Consider the following 22,485-nt stretch of genomic DNA (forward strand, 5'->3'; position numbering starts at 1 on the left):
ATCATACATCCCTTTCATCCATGCGGTCCAACATCACATGTTCTTGACCATCCTTTTTCATCGAAAGTCCGTTCACGATTTCCATTCATTTTAAACGTACGGTTTTTAGTAAAACTACATATTCTGATTTAAGACATTCTTTGATAATCTTACCACTTTAAAGTAAGTTATTCAAAGTATCATTTAAGAGTTTTATGAGACATTCATGTACTCATAAACCTTAACATCTTTTTTTTTTAACAAAAGTTTCTACTTTTCCAACTTGTTCCAAGCCATGGTTTTAAGGCTAAAAACAAATAGAAATATCCATACATTCTCATTTTTCCAAAACATTTTCCTAAAGGTTCCTTTGACTTTATCATCGTCCCCTTTGGCTAAAACAATAAAAAGTATGTAATACAATATTATAATAACTCCATGAACACAAGTTGTTCATGGTTTCAACAAAATATTTTCATAAGTTCAAGAACATCACCATTTTCGGTTTTGAGGAGAAAATGAGTTAGAAAGCGTTTTAGAAAATTTCAACGGTTGAATATGTTCTTGACATGCTCATGAACATCATACTTAAATCTCATCAACATCCATTGGTTGAATGTTGAGAGATCAAGGTTTGAAGATGGAAGAAGAAAGGAGAAAATGAGAGAAAAGAATAATAGAGGATTTACCTTCTCCTTGCAAAGTTGAAAATGAGAGAGTGTGAGAGAAGTGTGGAGTGTGAGGGCTTTAGGGGAGAGGGAAATCTGATTTCCCTCCTAGGCAATCATGAAGATCTCCTAGGGTGGCTTACTAGGGTGGCTAATGGTAAGATTGAGTGATGTGAGGTTTGCTTTATGGAAAGGCAAATCTCGCATCCCAATGCGAAACGACCACTTCGCGGACACGTGCGATAAACATGCTCGAGTATTATCGGCTAATACTCGATCGGATATTATAAATCGCCCGATCGTAATATCCGATTAGAATTTCGGATTTCGGCATTCCGAGTGAAAAATATTTAGAAAATAGGTATGGGTGTATTCAGGGTCTATATTGACTCGAAATGAAATTACGAAGCCAACGGTGCGATCGGAATTCGATCCCGAGTTACGGAACTCAAAAACCACTTTTTGAGTCGTACTGGGTGGATTTCGGGCCCGACAGTGGTTCAGAACCGACTGTCTCCGAAAATTACCAAAATTTACCATAAAATAGGAAATAAAATTATACGACTAAAACTCAACTAGAGTTTCGTCTAATTCTTTACCGAAAATTCCCAGAAATTCATTTTCGAATATATATAATTAATAAAAATATTAATAAAATCTTATAATTCAAAATCGTAAAATTCGCGGTGTTACAGAAGAAACCAAAAGCAATTTTGGATCGAATGACTGTGAAGAGGACGGGCCAGGCTGGAACTAAGGTGTTGGTAAAATGGAAGCATCAACTATTGGAAGATGCCACTTGGGAATTCTTTTATGATTTGAAGAAGAAGTTTACAGATTTCAATCCATGAGGTCATGGATCATCTTAAGAGGGGGATATTGATAGGGATTATTCCTATAGGAATAATTTTACTTGTATTATTTACCTTTCATACGTGTACTTTCCTTCTATAAAAATTTTGATAATGACAATTAAGACAGTTAGCTATAAATAACAACTTCTAACTGTTTTGATATTCATTCACTGTTTTCAGAATTTACACACTTCTTGTAATCTTTCCTCTCAATCTAATAACATAATTCTCAGGATCCTTTCATTTCATAGGATTCCTTGTTCTTACTTTGTTCCTTCAAATTCTTTGCAATTCCTAGAGTTACTATTTCATTCTTATCAGCCCGAATATAATTTATGCATATCAAATTGTAGCCCAAACCCGCCCTAAGCAGGTTGCGAGTTGTGGTGGGCCGACTGACATAATATTAAAAAGTTATTTGAATTTGATACTAATGTATAACTTTTTTAACACACTTCCTATGCCCAAAATAACCAAACTTATAGATCTAATGTCATATTTTTTAGTTAAGACTTGAAGTCCATATATATAATTTTTAACATAATTTATTTTTTAAATATCTCATTTTTATTGGACTCTCATAGAGATGACAACAGGCACAGACGGGCACGGGTAGTAGCTATCGCTACCCGTTTCAAAATAGGAGAGCATTACCCATACTCGCCCGTACCCGTACGGGTACCTGTGTACGGATGTTCGCGGGTATTTCTGGGTATCCGCGAGTACAATGGGTACCCACGAGTTTCTTATATTATAAATGAATTTTTAATTTTTTAGTTCTATTATGTTTCAAATGAGATGAAACTTAATTATTTTTGTACCTTTTGATTGAATATTTGGCAAAAATGTTAAATTTATTGGTGTTTTCTATTTGTGTGATTTTCGGTTCTCATTTCCTTAGCAAAAAATATATTTTTTCTTTGTAAAACATGTGTGTTTCTACACATGTAATAATATTTGTAGAATGTTTCACCACCAAACTCAATAAAATATGTAAACAAAGTAAAAATAAAAAATGTACATAGTGTAATGAAGGTTAGAATAATGTACTTTTTTTAATTAAATATAATATATTAATATATAAATAACGGGTACCCGCGGACACATGTACCATAATACTCGTACCCGCCCATATGTACTACGAGTATTTTTAAAAACTCATTTATAATACCCGCGGGTACCCGTTTGTGACTCGTACCGTGCTTGTACTGGTTTTACCCACGGGTACGGTTTTTTTGCCATTCTTAGACTTTCATTCTCTAACACAATATAATTTGGACTTCACTATAATATATAAATTTTTAGACGCTATAAAAAATATTATTCTTTGTATATTCTTTATCAACACTTTTATTTTGAACTATTATATTAAATTTGGTTGTGTGGAGTTCTCTATGAGAAAATTATATTGTCTTTTAGTTTTGTTGGAAAAATTATTTTCTTTATTATGTTTTTGTTGTAGAAGTTAAATATAATTAGATACACGATTAAGAAATAAAAAATGAAATCAATATGATTTAATGTCTTCTAATTTGATTTCATACATTATTTTTTATCGAGCTTAAAAGGATATTATGCAAAATAGAAAAAATAATATAATGTTTAACTCTATAACATTATTGTAATTTATAAATATTTATGTTATAGACGTTACTCTATTTTTTATTCAAAGTTCATAACATAATATTTATTATCTCTTTTTTATTATAAGTTATTTTGTAAAATGATTTTCACCAAAGGCTTATCACCAAACCAAAAGTCTCAAAAAAGATAAAAAATAAGGAAAAGTTGGTAGCATGAACCCGTCCGGGTAAGCCTAGCCCGAGCCTGGTTGTCGTATAGCCCGGTTGTGACTAGGAGACACGAGTTTAAATTTTTAAAATAAATTTCTTTATCATCATTTTTCGTCTTCTAGTCTCTTTCATTAAAACGTCGGTTTTCTTTCCATGTTCTATATTTTTCTTCTAGTTGGTATACGATCTTGTTAAAGTTTTGACATACATATTCTTCTTGGATTCATGATTGTCAACTCCATCGCAAGCTTCGTTGATGTTCTCTTTCTCCACATGTGATAAGTTGAATACATATAATTTAGTTTGTGGGAGAGTGTTGCATATAGAACTCTTGAAGTGGTTCAAATCTATAGTGGTATAATTGCAGTTAGTATTTAGATCTTCTATCTTGGAAAATGTTATTTTCTATGCTTTTTGATGTCGTCTTGACTATTAGTTAAATGATGGTGGTTTCTGGTTGTTGGTGCTCTCTAATTCTTTTTCATTGAAGATTAATTCTTAAATTAGGTCATTATTGTTTGGTGTTACATCTTGTGCAGTCACCATTCTTGTTAGTGTACTTTTGCACATAGTGGTTAAGCTTAGAGATAGTTTCTGCTATAAATGGTTAAAAGTTGTTTGCTTCTATCCGTCATAGTTAGGCTTGGAGATTGCGTTTGCTTTGGATGGGATTATGTGTTGTTTGCTTCTTTCCATTATGGTTTGACAGGAAGATAGATCTTGCCATGGATGGTTTAGCTTTATTACCCTATGACATTTGAAATTGTCAATGTTACACTATGCCATAATTGGTATTTAACAACGCACATTTAACAACGCTTATGTGTTGAATGCTGTTAAATATAATGCGGAAAAAAATTAACAGCGATCATTGAAGAAAGCGCTGTTAAATGTGCTATCTTTAAAGCGCTTATTGAAGAAAGTGTTGTTAAAGATCATACTTCATATATTTAACAACACTTCTTCAATAAGCGCTGTTAAATGTGTTATCTTTAACTACGCTTATTTAAGCGCGCTGTTAAATGTGTGTTATCTTTAACAACGCTTACTGAAGAAAGCTCTGTTAAAGACGATACTTCATATATTTGACAACACTTCTTCAATAAGTGTTGTTAAAGATAACACATTTAACATTGCTTATTGAAGAAAGCGCTTTTATTGAAGTGAGTGAGAGTTTTTTCAAATTCAAAAACAAAATCTCACATACAATAATACACATATCAATCAGTTTATTATTTCTCTTACTTTTCTTCTTCTCAATGACATTTTTTTCTCTTTTGTTTTTAGTTTCTCTCTTCAAACAAGTTATCGGTTTTTGGTTTTTATCTTCACGCATGAGGTAAATCGTTATCTTATTTTAGCCCATTTATTTATTTTTTATTAAGTCTTGATATTTGCATTTACACCATAAATAACAAGTCTTTATTTGTTGTGAAGTTATGCAACGTTCTAGGGTTTTGGCTATGGTTCACTGGTTTAGAACACAAAGTTTGAGTGTAATGGTAAATATTCTTTATCAATTACTGCTAATTTTATATATTTTTCATAACTTTTGCAATTTGTTTAGAGATACATTTTTTATTTGTATTTGCAGCTTGCATTGATCATTGAGGAACACATGAACACTCTGTAAGGATTTGCACATTGGAGGAGAAAGAATGAACAATTTGCGTAAAATCTCATTACTAATATGTTATTTTATAGTATTGGAATATGTCAATGTTGAATTAGCTGGAGTCGGTGATAATTAGACAAATCTATTGTAAATGTGATGGAGTTGGACATGCTTGTCATGTGTTTGATAGAATGTGTGAGAAAAATATTGACTTATTTAGAAAGTAGACATTTAACATCGTTTGTTTCAGTGAACGTTGTTAAATGCTTCAAAAAACGCTGTTGACTATAACCTTATATACTATTGCACTCACATAGAAAACACTATTAAATGACAATTTTAAGCATTATTATTTTACTATTTTGGCGTACTGATACTAATGGTTGAGAGCATTTGTGCCAACTACTTAAGACTACCTTGTCGTAGCTTTCACTCCATCGTTTCCTTGTAGACTTGGACAATGTTTACAACATCTTGAAACAATTAGTGTTTGGTGGAGCGTAATAAATGTTAGTTTGAGGGGAAATATTAGAATATGTGATTATCTTAATTCTCAAACCATATTATATCACAATATCATCACACATTAGTGTAAGTAATAATAAAATATAAAACCTTAAAAAGCCTTGTAATTATAGGATCATACTACACTAATAAAATTTCAAAATAATTTTTGAAATATTTCAATACTATAAAACCTATATATTCTCATATAAGAAATCAAACAATCACCTAATCATCCATCTCACATATAATTGTATATATAAGATCTTTGATAGTATTCATAGCCGATAAAGTTTTTTCAACATAATTGCATTTGTGATAGTAATATCAAAAGTAACTAATTCTAAAAGTAAATATGAACATGGAATTGAAGGGAAAATGTACAGGAAAATTTGTTCTTAAAATTTATGTGGGGCAGATGTCACCACTATGATCAACTTCATCTGTCATTGCTGATGTCCCTCATTGTAGTTTGATTTTTCATCCAAGTACATCTCTTAAGGATTAGAATATTAACTTGTGGCGTTCAAATAAGCAAATATTAACATGCACCATTGCAAAATTAACTTTTGCAGCATCATATCATAACAATTACAAATTTATTATTATTATTGTTTTGCTTCATTATTATTAGCGTGAATAACATATGAGATAAAATCGGATAACATATCAGACAAAATCGGACAATAAAAATTGGGAGTTAGGTACTAGTGAACACATACATTGACCGGCAATATATGTAAGTAATGTTTCTGTGGCATATATCACGGAATATGCACCTTTTAGTTGAAGGGTCACCACCCCATAGAGACTTGTAGTGGTGGGTCACGAGCCAAAATATCTGATGGAGAAATTGTCCATTCTGGATTATTTTGAAGATGTCACAATACCTTACGTCCTTACCCACTCAAGATAGGGTACACAAATTGAAATAATTGATTATAAAATAGCATCGATTAATTAATTATTATTAGGGGTTAAGTGGTTCATGTTTAAATTGTGAAACCGTCAGAACCAAACATAGATTAAAGAAATAGAGACTAAAGAATGATGTTTTATTATTGTTTAAAATTTTCATCCAATTTTGTGGCTTAAATTCTTAATTTTGTTAAATGATAGTGTTATATATTATTAAATTATTATGTTAGTATTATATATATTATTACTTAGTAAATTATTTATTAATGTCTTGATGATTTTGAACATATTTTTAACTTTTATGTTGTTGAGTTTGAAACTAACATATATCATATATTGACATACATGTATTATTATGTGTGTTACTAATTGTGAATTATAAGGTTATATATGTAACTATTAGAACTAATTATGGATTATATTATTATACGAGTGTAATATATATGCATCGACAGTATAAATATTTATATATAATCAGTGCACCATTCACATTTGTATTTAAAAGTTAATGATTATTAAAAACCAATAATTAATAATGCAGTGACAGTATAAAAACTCTTAAACTGTCAGTATATACATAATTTTCTCTTATTATATGAGATAATTTACTTTTTTCCTCATAAATTACATAATTGTTATATATATGTTGCTAACAAACAATTATGAGTTTCAAGTTTTTTACTCATCTATATATGATTCATAATTTTTGATAATAATACTAGTAATGTTTTTTCTTTTATGGACAAACAATATAATATGTTTTATAATACATTTTCAACTTTCAATTAATATAATATTTTTATAAAAAATAATAGAAAATGACGAGTTCGATTTGGTTCCTATATTTAAAATTACGGTTAATCTAGAAACCATATAATTCTACTCACATTATCAAGTTTTTATTGTCTAATTACATCTCACGTATCTCCTTTTCCACCTCTTTTTAAGCACTTTACCCTTTTAAAGATAAATAAATTTTAAAAATATATCTTAATCCGAAGTTCACGACTCATCAATTTGTCACGCCTTTAATTCTTTATTCCGCACACCTTACTAACAAGTACTAATAAATCTTCTTTTAGACTCAATGAATTTTATTTACACTACTTATTAAAAAATGTAAGACTTAGTTGTATATTATATTTTAGAAGTATAAACAAAGATATTGACTATATGATTGATCCTCTTAATAGTATTTTTGGTAAAAATGAAGTGATTTTTATAAAAAAAAGTATAATTTTAAATAGAAATCGAGTAATATAATCGATATAGTTTAAATAAAAACTGATAAATATAATTAGTTTCGACCAATATAATTATATGATTATTGTTATACTCTGATTTGATGGCTAATCATCAAATATCACAACATCATTCACAAAATCCCACTACAGTATAGAGAGAAATTATTGTATATATAGCCGCCATTACTATTATAATAATTATTCAGAAAAGTAATGGAAATTAAATCATATTATTTCAATTTGATTGAAGTAAGAAAGGAATTCATGCAATTATATTAATAACAACTAAGTTTTAGGAAATTGATGAATAAGTGCATTTTTGTAATTTTCTCGATCAACTATAAAAACTTAATTTAAATAATAACAACTAAATTATAATAAACTAATTATAGTACGTACTTATTAATTTTTATCATAGAAGTACTCTGCAACTAAAGTAATAAATTTTTAAGTGTACATGTCACCGATTAAAAACTAGTTAAATAATACTGGAGGTGGCGATGCACTTAAATTATGAATATCTGTAGCATTATTCTTAAAAAGTCAATCTAATTTTCTTCCTTAAGGATGAAGAAGGTTCAAGTTTGCCATCATGACAATGAGATTCTTCTTGGCTCTTACTAGACTTACAAATAATAATACAAATGTAATATTTAGGCATAGTTAGTATAATTTACATATACATTGTATATTCATCATTCATTCATTTTAAATGTATTTAAGAATTAATGAGATTAAATATGAATGACATGGAATAAAATGAAAGTGAAAAAAACTTAACATTTGTTTCTCCAATTGCCTTGTTATTGATATTTGTGGCCTAAGCATCTGGTTAAAAAGTGAGCAAACCAAAAGAATACTAAGAGGAATAACGTTTCCTTTGGCATCTTTTTCTTTGGTGAAGAAAGAAATAAAAAGAAGTAGAAGATCGTCAAATAACATGATTGGTTCCGAATCAAGATCCTCTGTCCCAAAAGTTTCCGTCTCCATGTCCCAAGTCAATCATATCTCACCAAATTATATAAAAATATTGTTTTATATATTTTTTAATTTTCTTTTCAAGTATGTGTTAAATTTTCATTGAATTAGGATACAATAAGACACCAAAAAGTGGAACAGCTAATCCCCATTTGATTCGCTCCAGTATGCATGCGATTAATGAAAGCGATGAATAATAATGTTATATCCTCTTACAAATATTTTTATTCATATAAAAATGACATATATTAAATATAAATTAATCATTAATAAATAAATTATTAGTTTATAACATATATTATTTTCTTGTAAATAAGAATATTAGTAAGATGATTTAATAGAATAATATATTTTACATAAATCAGTATTATTTGTTTGAAGAAGAATGATTCTCCATAAGTATCTTTATTCGCATAAATCTAAAGAATCAAATCATACATATTTAATTTGATTGAAGCAATAAGGAAAACAATCCATGCAATTAATTATATTATATCAACCAAATTACAGGAATTATTTTTTGAATTTTTGCTCAACTATCAAAATTCATGTTGATATTAAATCGAAAAGTACTTTATACCAGTATAACTAATATAATGAAAGTTAAAAACCCTTACATGGTACAGACTAAAAACTAGTGGTACATATAAGTTTTAACTGGCATTTTTCATATACCTTTATTATTTTTAATGTTCTCTTGATTATAAACATTTATTAATTGATATTGTCCTAATTTAAAATACCATTTCAGGAAATAAGTTTTAACTTATTTTCTGGGTAAATAAAATCAGGAGAAATGGGATGATAGAATCAGAATTACAATTTTTTGTTTTTATCTCAAAAAATAAACCACAAAATGTCATGCACATTTCATATTTTAATTGATTGCAAAAACTTTCTTATATAAAAAGCAAAGACTGAAACACCTTTAAAAAATAATAATAAACGCCACCAAACATTGATGAAGTGATATAAGGCATTGCTACATTTTCACTTCATCAATGTTCAATTCATAAGAATAACCTTTATTGAAAGGGAGTAGTCATTCACTCTAAAATAAATTAATTCATTAATCATATAAATAATGAAGAATATAGTAATATGGAAAAATAATATTAACCAAAATTAAGGTATTATTTAAGGGAATATAACTTTACATTAAAAATAACATCCCCAATAAATTGAAAAATGTTAGACTTAGTTTTACCATATTATTTTACCTTTTTTCATAATGTTCAAAATAATATTTTTATACTATGTCCTTATATAAAAAAAAACAACAACTGAAATTTAAAATTTAAAACAATTGAGCTATAATCACTTACGAATTTTAACTCAAGCCACCTACATTCTTAAAAATAGACCTTGACTTTTCCTTTTCCTAATTTAAAGTAGCAACACATAAGCAATTCATGGTTTCACTCTCTTACATTTGTCACTATCACATCACACACACTTTCGTTATAACCTTTTGACCATTTCTTTATATTCAACACATTATCACACTCACATTCTTAACTACCATCTCACTTTTCACTTCTTCACCGTTTTCTCTCACCGCGCTTTTTATTCATTTATTATTATTATTATTATTATTATTATTTTATTTTACTCTCTTTTGTTCTCTCTCCTTTTTTATTGTAATAACCGCCATGACTCGACTCAGAAAACTCGGAGCCGCGGTCGGTGTTGCCGCCGCCACCGCGTACGGCGGAGCAGTGATTCTATACAATCCTCCGATTTCCGCTAACGACTTCGGAGGCGGTTCCCGCCTTGAAGAACTCCGAAAGAAGGTGCATGATTTCAACGCCGTTGTTCCGTCGAGGGAGACGCAGGAGAAGGCGCTGATCGGCGCCGGAAAGGAGAACCCTCTCGATGTGCTTGTTATTGGCGGTGGCGCTACGGGCTCTGGCGCTGCTCTCGATGCCGTGACACGTGGTCTCCGGGTCGGGTTGGTTGAGCGTGAGGATTTCGCTTCTGGAACTTCTTCACGATCCACGAAGCTCCTTCACGGAGGTATGAAATGTGATTAAGGATTTAGATGTTGTTGAAGTGGAAATTGAGTTATTAATGCTTTGGAATGATGTGAATCCTGTGATATCATCTTTTGATCATTTTCTTTGATTTTTTTTGTTTGTTTTGGTTAGTTGTAGTAACCTTGATGTGAATGGAACACGTATTTGTGTAATTTGTGGGAATAATATTAGATGAGGCTTGGACCCCTTAAGCATGAGGCTGACCCTGAATCCATGTGTATGGAAAAAACACTACTGGAAGGGTTCCCTCAGGCGCCCCTCGGTTTATATGAGCGATCCTAGCAACATACTCTTTTAAATGCTTTCTGTAATACCTACTTATTATTTAGATGGAATTCATGGAGGACTCATCGAGTAGAGACCGGACCCATGTGATTCAGTGGATCACATGAAATTAACTCAACAAAGAGCGTGATGAAGAGACTGTATTGCTAGTATCTCTGTGTTGTGCTATGCTATGATTGATGAATTGGAAAATGAAGCTTGTAAATATAATGATAGAACTGAATACTATTTGTGTGGAGTGGACATATTTATATGGAACATGACACTCTAATCTCTTAGTACCACTCCAGATTGCACACTGTTTTCATGATTTTTAATTCAACTTTATCTTATTACCTTCTCTTTGTCTTTTCTAAACTATTTGTGAAGCTCGCCGAGTTGGTCTTTGTCATGATATTAGAAATTCTATGACTAAGTGGCCCATTATAACTTGAATTTTAACACACGGGAAAATGGGCATATATGCACTGCACATGCTTGAAGTCCGGAGATCTCTTGTGTGTGGGAGCCAGGGATGGTGCAAGTTAAATATAAAAGCATGAATCATAAATATTTGTATGGATAAAGGAGCATGGTATGGTTGTAACAGAAAATGTATCGAACATTGTGGAATCTTGTAGGCATAAAATATTTGCTTGCATGGTGAATTTTTATGAGATTCCTTGAAGGGCAATTTAGGAAGAATGAGTGTGATTATGAATTAGTTTTTTGTAAGTAAAAAACTAAAAATTGACATATGAAATGCAGTTGTTAAACCACAAAACTATGATTATAGCACACTTTTTGATTTTAAATATACAAGAATAGAAGTCAAAGGTGAGTGTTTTCCTTGACAAAGAGGCTTGAGAAGCGTCATGGAATATGAGTTTTAAGATCTTATTATCTTGAAGGCCTGTGTGCATCTAAACAATGTAGATACCGAACCTCCAGAGTTCATCTCACTTATGGCAATGGTTATTAGTTTATGTGCTAGTTTTTATGCTCAATATTTTTCTAAATACTTGTTCTAATATAACATTTCAATGTTCTTGTAAACTATTAGGTGTTCGTTACTTGGAGAAAGCTGTCTTTAACCTTGACTATGGGCAATTCAAGTTAGTGCTTCATGCACTTGAGGAGCGTAAACGGGTTATTGACAATGCACCACACCTATGCCATGCATTGCCATGCATGACACCATGTTTTAGCTGGTTTGAAGTAGTGTACTACTGGATGGGCTTGAAAATGTACGATTTGGTTGCAGGAAGACAACTGTTACACTTTTCAAGATATTATTCTACAAAGCAGTCTGGTGAACTCTTCCCCACTTTGGCAAAGAAGGTCGATGATAGAAACCTAAGAGGCACTGTTGTTTATTATGATGGGCAGATGAATGATGCACGCCTTAATGTTGGATTGGCTTGCACTGCTGCTTTAGCTGGTGCAGCAGTGCTGAACCATGCAGAAGTTGTATCCTTACTGAAGGATGATGCTGGACAACGGATAATTGGTGCAAGAATTCGAGATAATTTAACTGGTAACACATCCTTTAATTTTTTAACTAATAACGGTGGCACTGATGGTATATAACTTACCACTTTATGTTTACCAGAAAATTGGTAAGCTGACAAGTAATTAGGATAAGATATCTGACTAGTTAAAGGACACTTGGGCATTGAATTTAAATACAGACAACCTGAAGAAGCATTTACTAGATGTCTGAAACGTACCAGGGTTGCCCTCTAATGGATTTTTGGACCAAGCCACATATTCACTGTCACCCACTCCTACATCTCCACTCTGATACAATAACAACAAAGCCTTTATTCCACAAGGTGGAGTGAAGCTATTGGTCTTAAGTTAAATCAGATGTGGTACTATAGAACTTTGCACCATGGATATTAGAAATACTTTTGTAGTTGAGTTTTCATATGCTTTTATTTTTATGCATAAGGTTGTAATTAGCAATTCCTCATCAGCTGGCAATTAATATACTATTTAAAGCAATTTTTATTTGGATTATTTGCATTTAGTTTATGTAAGAATTTTAATTTTTTAGTTATTTATAGCTTGATAGTTGAATATTAATTATCTTCATTTATTTTACGTGCTGCAGGCAAAGAGTTTGATACATACGCAAAAGTGATTGTGAATGCGTCTGGGCCATTTTGTGACGCTGTAAGGAAAATGGCGAACAAAAACGCACAAGAAATGATTGCTCCCAGCAGTGGTGTACATATTACACTCCCTGACTATTACTCTCCTGATGGAATGGGCTTAATTGTTCCTAAAACTAAGGATGGTCGTGTTGTCTTCATGCTGCCATGGCTGGGACGAACAGTTGCTGGAACTACAGATTCTAGTACTAACATTACTTATCTCCCAGAACCAAATGAAGATGAAATAGAATTTATCTTGGACGCAATATCTGGATACCTTAATGTTAAAGTATGTTATGCCTGCTAATACAAATGACTTTTTAACTCATCATTTTTCTCTTATTTCTGATGTTAGTATAAGAATTAGAAGATCTATTAGACATTGCTTGTCTGGAAATATGTTGGATCTCTTACTTAAAATAAAGTAAAATGAAGTGACAGTATTTTGCATCATATATACATTGATTTCATTATTAAATAATTCAATCTGTCATTGTAGGAGCCCCCCTTCCCCTATTTCTTTTTTTAATTAACGTGACCTGTCCTTGTAATTCTTGATAAAATGCAAGGCAAATGATGGCAGTGAGCAATCATTCATGTATGCATCTTTTTTTAATCAAATTTTCCTTTTTGCACAGTTTTCTAATGAGGAATACATAATGGTGGAAACATTTTAGGTACGGCGCAGTGATGTTCTTTCTGCTTGGAGTGGCATTCGCCCGTTAGCAAGTGACCCAACAGCGAAAAACACAGAGAGTATCTCAAGGGATCATGTTGTCTGCGAGGACCAACCTGGTTTGGTCACCATTACTGGTGGCAAGTGGACTACCTATCGTAGGTAATTATGTAATTATTTAATGGGCAGCTGAAATTTCTTTGTTATATTCACAGGTTGTCTCACGAACTAGCCATATAATTAATCATATTGGATAATCCAGTATTTGTTAAACTATTTTCTAACTAATGTTTCAATCATTGTTGACTTTCCTTCTTATTCCTAATGCACATCAATATTATTCTGATTACAATGTGTTTCAGCATGGCAGAAGACGCTGTTAACACAGCTATAAAGTCTGGAAAGCTGACCCCCACAAATGGATGTGTGACTGACAATCTCCGGATTGCTGGTGCTGAAGGGTGGGAACCTTCTTCTTTCACAGTTATTGCTCAACAGTATAGGCGCATGAAAAGTACACATGGTGGCAAAGTTGTTCCTGGGGCAATGGACTCTGCTGCTGCATTGCACTTATCTCATGCATATGGAAAATTGGCTGAGCATGTGGCTGCCATTGCTCAGGTTTGCTTTTACTACTGTTTATTTCATATTGATAATTTTAGTGTGCAACAAAGACATACAAATGCAATTTAATGCAAAATAGAATGGGTGATTTTGTATCTTATGTGCTTAGATGTCACGATAACAACTTTTAACTTATTATTGTTTTGCTCACATTTAAATAAGAATATAGTGGCATTGTATTTATCTTTCCATTTTATTTTTATTTTTTTGTTATAACTTGTATGGTCTGTATAATTTTGGAAATGCCATAATGCTTTTCCGTATCTGTTGAGTTTGTATGTATTATTCAGAATTTTAAGATTGAGCAAGCATTGCCTGCATGACACCAGCTGTTCCTTTTAGGGATGAGCTCTGTTGTCTCAAGCATGAAATCTTTCCTACAATCTGAAATAGCAATCAAGATGTGACTTTTAATAGAATATTCATACATGTTGGCCTATTACACATGGGTTGAATCCTATATACTCCCTCAACTTGATGCCACTTTCGATATGTTTAGTCTTACAAATGTGACATGAAGTAATGAACTGTGGTCTATTTTGAGATTCATTGTAGTACGGTAACATGATAGGATGGACATACTCATACTCATTTCACCATTACTGATGTTAGTGTATATATTTTTGCATAATCATAGCACTTCTTATTGTTTGACCTTGTTAGTGATGGTTGTAAAAGATCTTAAAACCCATACCAGGGTAATTCATTTCAATTTTCCTTCTTCTCTTTCTGGGAGTTGGGTTAATGATGCTATTCCAAAAGAGTGGGAAAACAGATGTGGACCCATTTTAGTTGTCCACTTAGAAATCTAAAAGCTGTGTATTTTAGTGGTTGCATTTTCTAATTACTCTCATAACAGGATTGATGCATGTCATAGAAGTTCTACTTAGCTTCATTATTTAAAATGATTATGTATAATATATTGTAGGATGAAAATTTGGGTAAGCGACTAGCCCATGGGTACCCATATCTAGAGGCAGAAGTAGCATACTGTGCTCGTAATGAATATTGTGAATCTGCTATTGACTTTATTGCAAGAAGAACTCGTCTTGCATTCCTTGAAACAAATGCAGCAAAAAGGGCATTGCCTCGTGTGATTGAGATATTAGCAGATGAACACAAATGGGACAAATCAAGACAGAAGGAAGAGTTACAGAAGGCTACCGAATTTTTGAAGACTTTTAAATCCTCAAATAATGCTCACTTTGATGATGGCAAACACAAATAGTTACTCTCAGGATTGTCCCTATGCAAGTGCAGCACTTCATAGGCTCCATATTAAGGGGGTTCAAATTTTTTATTTTTTTACATACACAAATAATTTCACTTTCACAATTTCTATAAAAAGAAATTACTCAAGGAACATGTTGCTTTTATTCCTTTTCAAATTTATTGTATGTTATGAACTGTTACACTATGATTAATCTGTTCAATATTTTGCACTGGTCATTGTATTATTATTATAATTGATATATGATAAAAAATGGGATTTGCTCTAGATGTACAAAGTGAGACGTTCAATGTCAATTAAGAATGTGACCTGGAAATAAAAAATATATTTGAGACTCTAAGTCCTTGATAAGTAATGAAGTTGAGCAAGAAAATAAGTATCACATTTTTTACAACTTGAATGAAATCTTTTTTGATCTAATGTGTAAATTTGTTCTACATAATTAATTTCTTTTATAAAAAATGTATAACATTTTTTATTTTGCCCTAATAATTTGCTTTGAATTCTCCTTTTCGTTAAATCGTTGAGGTGCAAATTTCACACAAAATTTTAAAGGTAAACAAGACCCTTCACATTATCCTATCAGACCTATAAAATTTCAGACCCAAACTTCCCCTCATAGTAATGCCTATGAGAATAGTTAAGGATAATAATCCACTTCTTATTTTGATTGTCTCTTTTAACCAATGATAACTAAGAGTTCCAGCGAAAACCAGCCTAGCAACCGACCCTGGTTCGTACTGTTAAGTGTTAACCATACGATTATTTGGTTACACGATGATTATATGGATTGGTTAAAATCAAGTTCGACCAAGTTAAGTCAAGATAATTCAGAATAACCTTTGTATAAAAATAGTGAGAACAAAAACAACAAACAATAAAGTATTGCTCCTCCTTCATCAAGGGCTTACACTGAGTGAGGGTTTGGAAAAGTGAAAGGAAACAAGGTGAGAGAGTGTGTGAACATCGATGAACAGTGGTGGAAGAGGTGGTGTAAGATAAGAACGCACAACCACACACTAAATTAGCATTAGGCCTAGGTTTAGGGCCTCTTTTCTAACTAGCTATAATGTCTAGTTGGTCAGGTTTTTGTTGGGATGTGTTTTTACACTACTTACATTTAAAATTGGATCAAATGAGCGAAACTTAAGAATTATTTAAGATTTCTTTTTTTCTCATTATTTTTTTCACTCACTCATTTGGTATATTAGATTTAAGAAAAATGAATGACTAAGGTTAGTGTAACTTAACTTAGATGTTAACGAATAAGTTACACTAATTATATTCAATCTCGGTCATTGATTTTCTTAAATCTTGCAGTTCACTCACCCATTTGGTCTACAATATTTAATAAAATAAATGGGTGAGATTGAGTATAATTAGTGTAAATGAAACTTAAGTGTAACAAATTAGACCTTTTGGCTCGGTTATTATGTAATCATTCTCAGGTTCTAAACTTGAAGGAGAAGGGAGTTTTTCACCTGAGTTTGATATTGACGTCTCATCGGATCAGTGATGACTATGCTTCCCATAGAGAGTAGCCACATATATATTCAACTTGATGAATTTTTCTAAGGTAACTGTCACTAACTTTTATAAGTTTCATAGATAGTTTTGCAGTTACCTGCCCATTTTTTCCTCACTAGTTGAAATCATAAAGCGCATACTTATTTATTATTTTTGAAAACTTATAGATTTACTCTGAATGTAATTTAAAAAGTACATTTATGAGATGATGAAATGTACGATTAAACTCATTTTGGTGTCAATTTGATCCTGTGAAATTGGAAACAAATCGTTTTTTTGTTACTAGCTCACGACTAGATCTTCTAACATAACAAAGCTCTATTAATACCTGGTATCTTGTATTTTGAAAGGCCACGCAGTTGAAAAATGTTATTATAGTAGGAAAATGATAAGCACAAAAAGGCAGCATACATATATATATAGAAAATAATAAAACTCTGCCAATAGTTCATCTCTTGCATGACCTTAATCCACCCATTTTAGATAATGTGCCTTGAGGTTAGTGGGGATGATACATATTGGGTCACTTCCACCTCATTTTCTTATCTTTTTTTAACTGCAATTTTGTATCATTTTGTTAGAGACCACTTGTAGAAGAGATTACATCTCAGCAACCAATATTTCTGCATTAGCACCAGATTCAGAAAGGGTTCCCTGAGTCCACCTCTTCAGCATTTCTAATGAAGCTTTCGGCTGGTCCATCGGAACCATGTGACCCGCATCATGCACCTGTATTTTTTGTTACACAATATCAAACTGAATCAGCATTTACCATGAATCAAGCTACTACTTATTAATAATTGTTTATTTATGCAGCATAAACACAAGTTAGGGTTTGACTAGGCATGTCAATCATACACATGTACTAGGTAATGTGTGTGCTTATTGACGATGATAGGAGTTTCGACAATTTTCACAGCACAAGAGTGTTGTGTGTGTGGAAAGAAAACAAAGAGATACCTTAAGAAAACTTAAAGGGCCATAGTTCTTCAATAGGCCAGCTTCTGAGTCATCAACAATGAAAGGAACTTCAGACGAGGCAGTGAATTCTTTCTGGCCAGACCATTCCATGGCATGAACCCATCTTGAATTGCCTACTCATTGAATTCATTCCACCAGGAAATGGTCAATCAATATACGGTGTTGAAAGTTTTGAGTATGAGATATTAAACTTCAGAACAGATCTAAAACATGAGTATTATAAAAAAAATACCAAGCCAGTTGCAGATGAGATCATATTCCCCAGCATAAATAAGCAAATTGATTCCGTCCTCAAGAAGGGCAGGAATACCAACTTCAAGATTCTGCATCCAATCTACCAACATAGCCTGGTAAACTGTACTGCTACAAGACACAAAATCAATATCCCCAACCCCTAGGGCCTCCCGAACAGATTTTTGGTTCAGGAACTTCTCCATGTTAGAAAAATCATAGCAAAGGCTCCCCTCACACTTCTTTCTGATGTCATAGTACTGCAAGGTAAACATATAATCGCTGGTCAAAATTTTGACTACAGGACTTTGCAATCTACATAAATGCATAGACAGGAATTTCCACTAGCCAAATAGCAGAATAAAAAGATTTCTCGACATTTGTTATAACATTTCTAATTGAAAATATCCCAAACTAAGAAAGTATCAAAGAGTTGCCAAGTAGGTACATGAAATGGTCAATTAATTGCATGCCTATTTGTAGTGGGGGTGGGGGGGCTTTTAACGCATTTAATCATGCTTGAAAACTCGATATACTGGTTCCTTCAAACTCATGGCACTTTGATGTTTCATTTTTCCAAAAGAAAATATTGGGAAGCAAAACAAAAAGTATCAGGCATCGACAAATTGTTCAAGACAATCAAAATCCTTTTTTGCTCCTTACTTAACGACAAAAAATCTTCATAGGTTTTGTGTTTCTTTAACATGGTATCTTTATCTCAATGAATGAGAAGCATGTATTTTGATCATGCCTTATGTTCAATGGGCTTTCACAGAAGGGTTTATATAGAGTTAATTATTAGTTATTCATTGGTCATCATCTAAAAGTTTAAGCTTATAGGTTTATATGCATTCTGTCAACAAAATGTACAACTGACATATAAACCACACAAACGAGTAAGGGGTGTCGTTACCCACATTGGTATCACCAGCACGTGACAAGATCGAACTGAATATGGTATTACAAACAAAATATGAAGCAGTGCATGCAATTTTTCCACCAGAGCCTGAAATGAATAAAACAAATATTAGGCAGAAAGGTAACAGAAGCTAGCCAAGGCTCTAAACAAGTAAGAGCACAGGTTTACTACTAGAGTGAGGGAGTGATTCTCGGTCCTTGGATCTTGCACAAGAATATGAAAATTACTTAAAGGAGAGCATTTATATATTGTTTATTTTATTCACGTACGTTTATGTATAAGTATTTTGCCCTCACATGCTATTATATTATTATTACAAAGCTTCTAAGCAAAAGATATAGTCTATGAAAATGTAGTTTTGTAAATTTAAAAGAAATTTAAATTTTATCAGCTCTGAGCTTGAACATGATGTTTAATCCATTAAACACACTTAAGTTCAGACTCAAATTTAGAATTTGAATTGTGCTTGGAGGTTGAACACAACATCCATTAAAAAAAAAATCAAACACTTCCAACATACAAACATGAGAAGAAAACAACATTCATTAAAAGGAGAGCATAAAACAATGTGATACATAAATTACCGCATAGCTTTACTGCCAATTCACAGGCAGGAACCATCAGTTTGTTAATGCGGTCAGAGTCAGCCTGTGTAATTATGCCCATGTTCAGTGCATAATCTGGGTAAGCTTTGTACTGAACTCCAGGATCAGTGAGCCCATTACCAATGGCAAATCCCTGTTCAACCATTACAAATAAGATAATCATGTCTTTATACCTTTAATATAATTCTCAAAGGTAGCAAGTATAAATGGCCCACTATATAATGTAGCAGACCTTAAGGTTTATATGAATTCCTTCTTTAGCTTTGTTTCCCCTATGGACACGAGCTGCAAAAGCTGGAATATAATGTCCGGCATACGATTCGCCGGTAATAAAGAAGTCATTCGTGGCATACTCAGGATGTTCTGCAAAGAAGGCCTGCGGAAAAAAAAGAAAAGAAGTTGATGAATTCTATCAAGGTTTTGCTATCACATTTAGCAGTAAATAAGTAGAGTTCAGAAAAACACAACTCTTCCAGAAACAATAAATGTATGTCACGTAACACATTAAAGAACACTGCACTGATGTTCTGTAACTAGTTTTAAGAGGAAACACAAGTACCTGCAAAAAGTCATAGAGGTCATTGCTCACACCGGCTTCATCATGACGAACGTCACGACTATCAGTACTATAACTAAACCCAGTTCCAGTTGGTTGGTCAACATACAGAAGGTTTGACACCTGAAAAGTTATCAAGCAATTTGTCAAGTCCATAACCACCGGAAAAGAACACTATTTGAGAAAGCAGTTAAAGATAGCGAATGATATGAAGATACCTTGTCCCAGCCATAATCATTCCACACAAGGGACAAGTTGTTAGCAATTTTAAAAGGCCCATTTTCATAAAACACAGCCAATTCACTGCTACAGCCAGGCCCCCCAGTCAACCAAATCACAACAGGATCCTTCTCGCTGTTCCTTGATTTGAAGAAAAAGTAGAACATCCTGCAGCATTCAAGTCAACCAAAATTGAAATAAATTACAAAAAAACATTATATATATAAACACACATATGTAGTACTCTTTTTAAAAAAAAATCTATTTCCCTGTCCTCTCTGCAATCATATTCCACTAACATAAACACAAAAAATAACGAAATTCAAAGAAGAAATCTTAAATTTTTACTTTCGTCTTTTGGAGACCTTTTTCACCCTTTTATGGGGAAGTTACATCAATCTCCCTTAAAAGCTTGACTTAGTTATATCTGTCACCCTCTTGTTTCAAAAGCTATGCTCAATTTCAATCATCTCCATTTCAGGAAGGTAAGTGCAATAATGACATGAACACTAGAATGGTGTAATTTTCTAAACAAGCCTACTGTAATTATGCTACTGTAACTTCCTCAAAACCAAGTACAAGTTTAAAATAAACAAAAAAAGGTGTATGTCTACACCACCGAAGCATGGAATAGAACAGAAATTAACATAGCAATACATGCTCAATCGTCAAATAAACATGTCTTAATTAAATTAAATTAAATTAACAAGAAAAAACATCACCCTTCGAATTTCATTCCATTTTATTTTAAAACCCATTCATGTTCATAGTGTTCAATAACAAAACACAATTTAAAATAAAATACATAAATAAAAGAGTAAATACTCATTTCCGTCCATCAATGTTTCAAATGCGAGTCGAATTAGTAATTTTTAGCATGTTTAACCCCTTACAGAAATAATTTTACCCACATACCACTTTGGGTTTTTTTTTTTCAATTTTTGAGAAGACAAAAAAATATGATGAGTATTTACTCTAAATAAAAATTGTTGTTCATGTCAACATACAATATAAAATGATCAAAGCATGGAAAAGTTAAAAGAGAAATTGAAGTTAAAAAAATGAAATTAACTTTGCAGCATGAGAATGTTGAATGGAGTAATATCCAGCGCGGTGACCCAAGTCTTCAACTGAAACTCCATCGGGATCCACCAAATTCGGGAACCTCAAATTCCTCTCTACGATCTTCTTAGTGTTATTAACATTCGCGGATACGATTGAATCGTGATCGTGAACGATGTTGACATCTTGGCGAGGGAACAAATTGAGGTCAGAGAAGAGGTTCTTCGCCTGAATGGAAGGGAAAATGGTGGCGGTGGTGGATGACGGTGAGAGGAAGAAGATAATGAGAAGAAGAGGGCACAAAACGACGACGTTTAACGTGGTGGTGGAGTGCCCCATTTTCAAGGAAATGGAGAGAAGCTTGTGAGTTTTTTTGATTTGGAGAGAGTGAAGGGAAATGAAAACTGAAAAGAGAGAGAGAGGAGAGTGGGGAACTGTTAACTTTTCGTGGCTGTTAAGTTTTCATGACAGATGGCATACCAAAAAAAAGTACAAGCTTTATACATGGTAGTTACATAATTCATTATCTATACTATCACTGTGAGATGTATTTGATATCTGTCCACCTACATTTTTACTTTATGTTATGAAATATTTAAGTTTAATATATTTTATTTTGATAAATTAAATATACTTTATATTGTAAATTTTGTTTGGTGTATTGATAAAATAATGAAACATAAAATATTACATGAGTAGTTATTTTATATTTATTAGTATAGATTAGTATAGATAAATATGAAATTAGAAGTTATGAAAGATAAAGTAGAAAAACATAAAATAATGAATGAGTAGTTATTTTATGTTTTCCTTTTATCTATTAGTATAGAAGTATAGATTTA

General features: G+C 32.2%; 2 protein-coding genes across 2 annotated transcripts; one reads left to right on the plus strand and one right to left on the minus strand.

Moving 5' to 3' along the window:
- On the plus strand, positions 10,120–15,782 carry LOC109336584 (glycerol-3-phosphate dehydrogenase SDP6, mitochondrial-like). The gene is made up of 6 exons (XM_019573269.1): positions 10,120–10,569; positions 11,917–12,390; positions 12,970–13,301; positions 13,690–13,850; positions 14,051–14,309; positions 15,241–15,782. The coding sequence occupies exons 1-6, from the start codon at positions 10,206–10,208 to the stop codon at positions 15,538–15,540; spliced, it is 1,890 nt and encodes a 629-aa protein (XP_019428814.1). The 5' UTR covers positions 10,120–10,205; the 3' UTR covers positions 15,541–15,782.
- LOC109336370 (serine carboxypeptidase-like) lies at positions 17,460–22,096 on the minus strand. Its single transcript, XM_019572924.1, has 9 exons — positions 21,654–22,096; positions 20,581–20,749; positions 20,366–20,485; positions 20,039–20,182; positions 19,786–19,939; positions 19,200–19,288; positions 18,284–18,542; positions 18,031–18,164; positions 17,460–17,799 (listed from the first exon to the last, which is right to left on the minus strand). Exons 1-9 carry the CDS (start codon positions 21,980–21,982, stop codon positions 17,671–17,673), a joined length of 1,527 nt encoding a protein of 508 aa, XP_019428469.1. The 5' UTR covers positions 21,983–22,096; the 3' UTR covers positions 17,460–17,670.

This window comes from Lupinus angustifolius, chromosome LG20 (genome assembly GCF_001865875.1).
Source record: "Lupinus angustifolius cultivar Tanjil chromosome LG20, LupAngTanjil_v1.0, whole genome shotgun sequence".
Classification (NCBI taxonomy): Eukaryota; Viridiplantae; Streptophyta; class Magnoliopsida; order Fabales; family Fabaceae; genus Lupinus; species Lupinus angustifolius.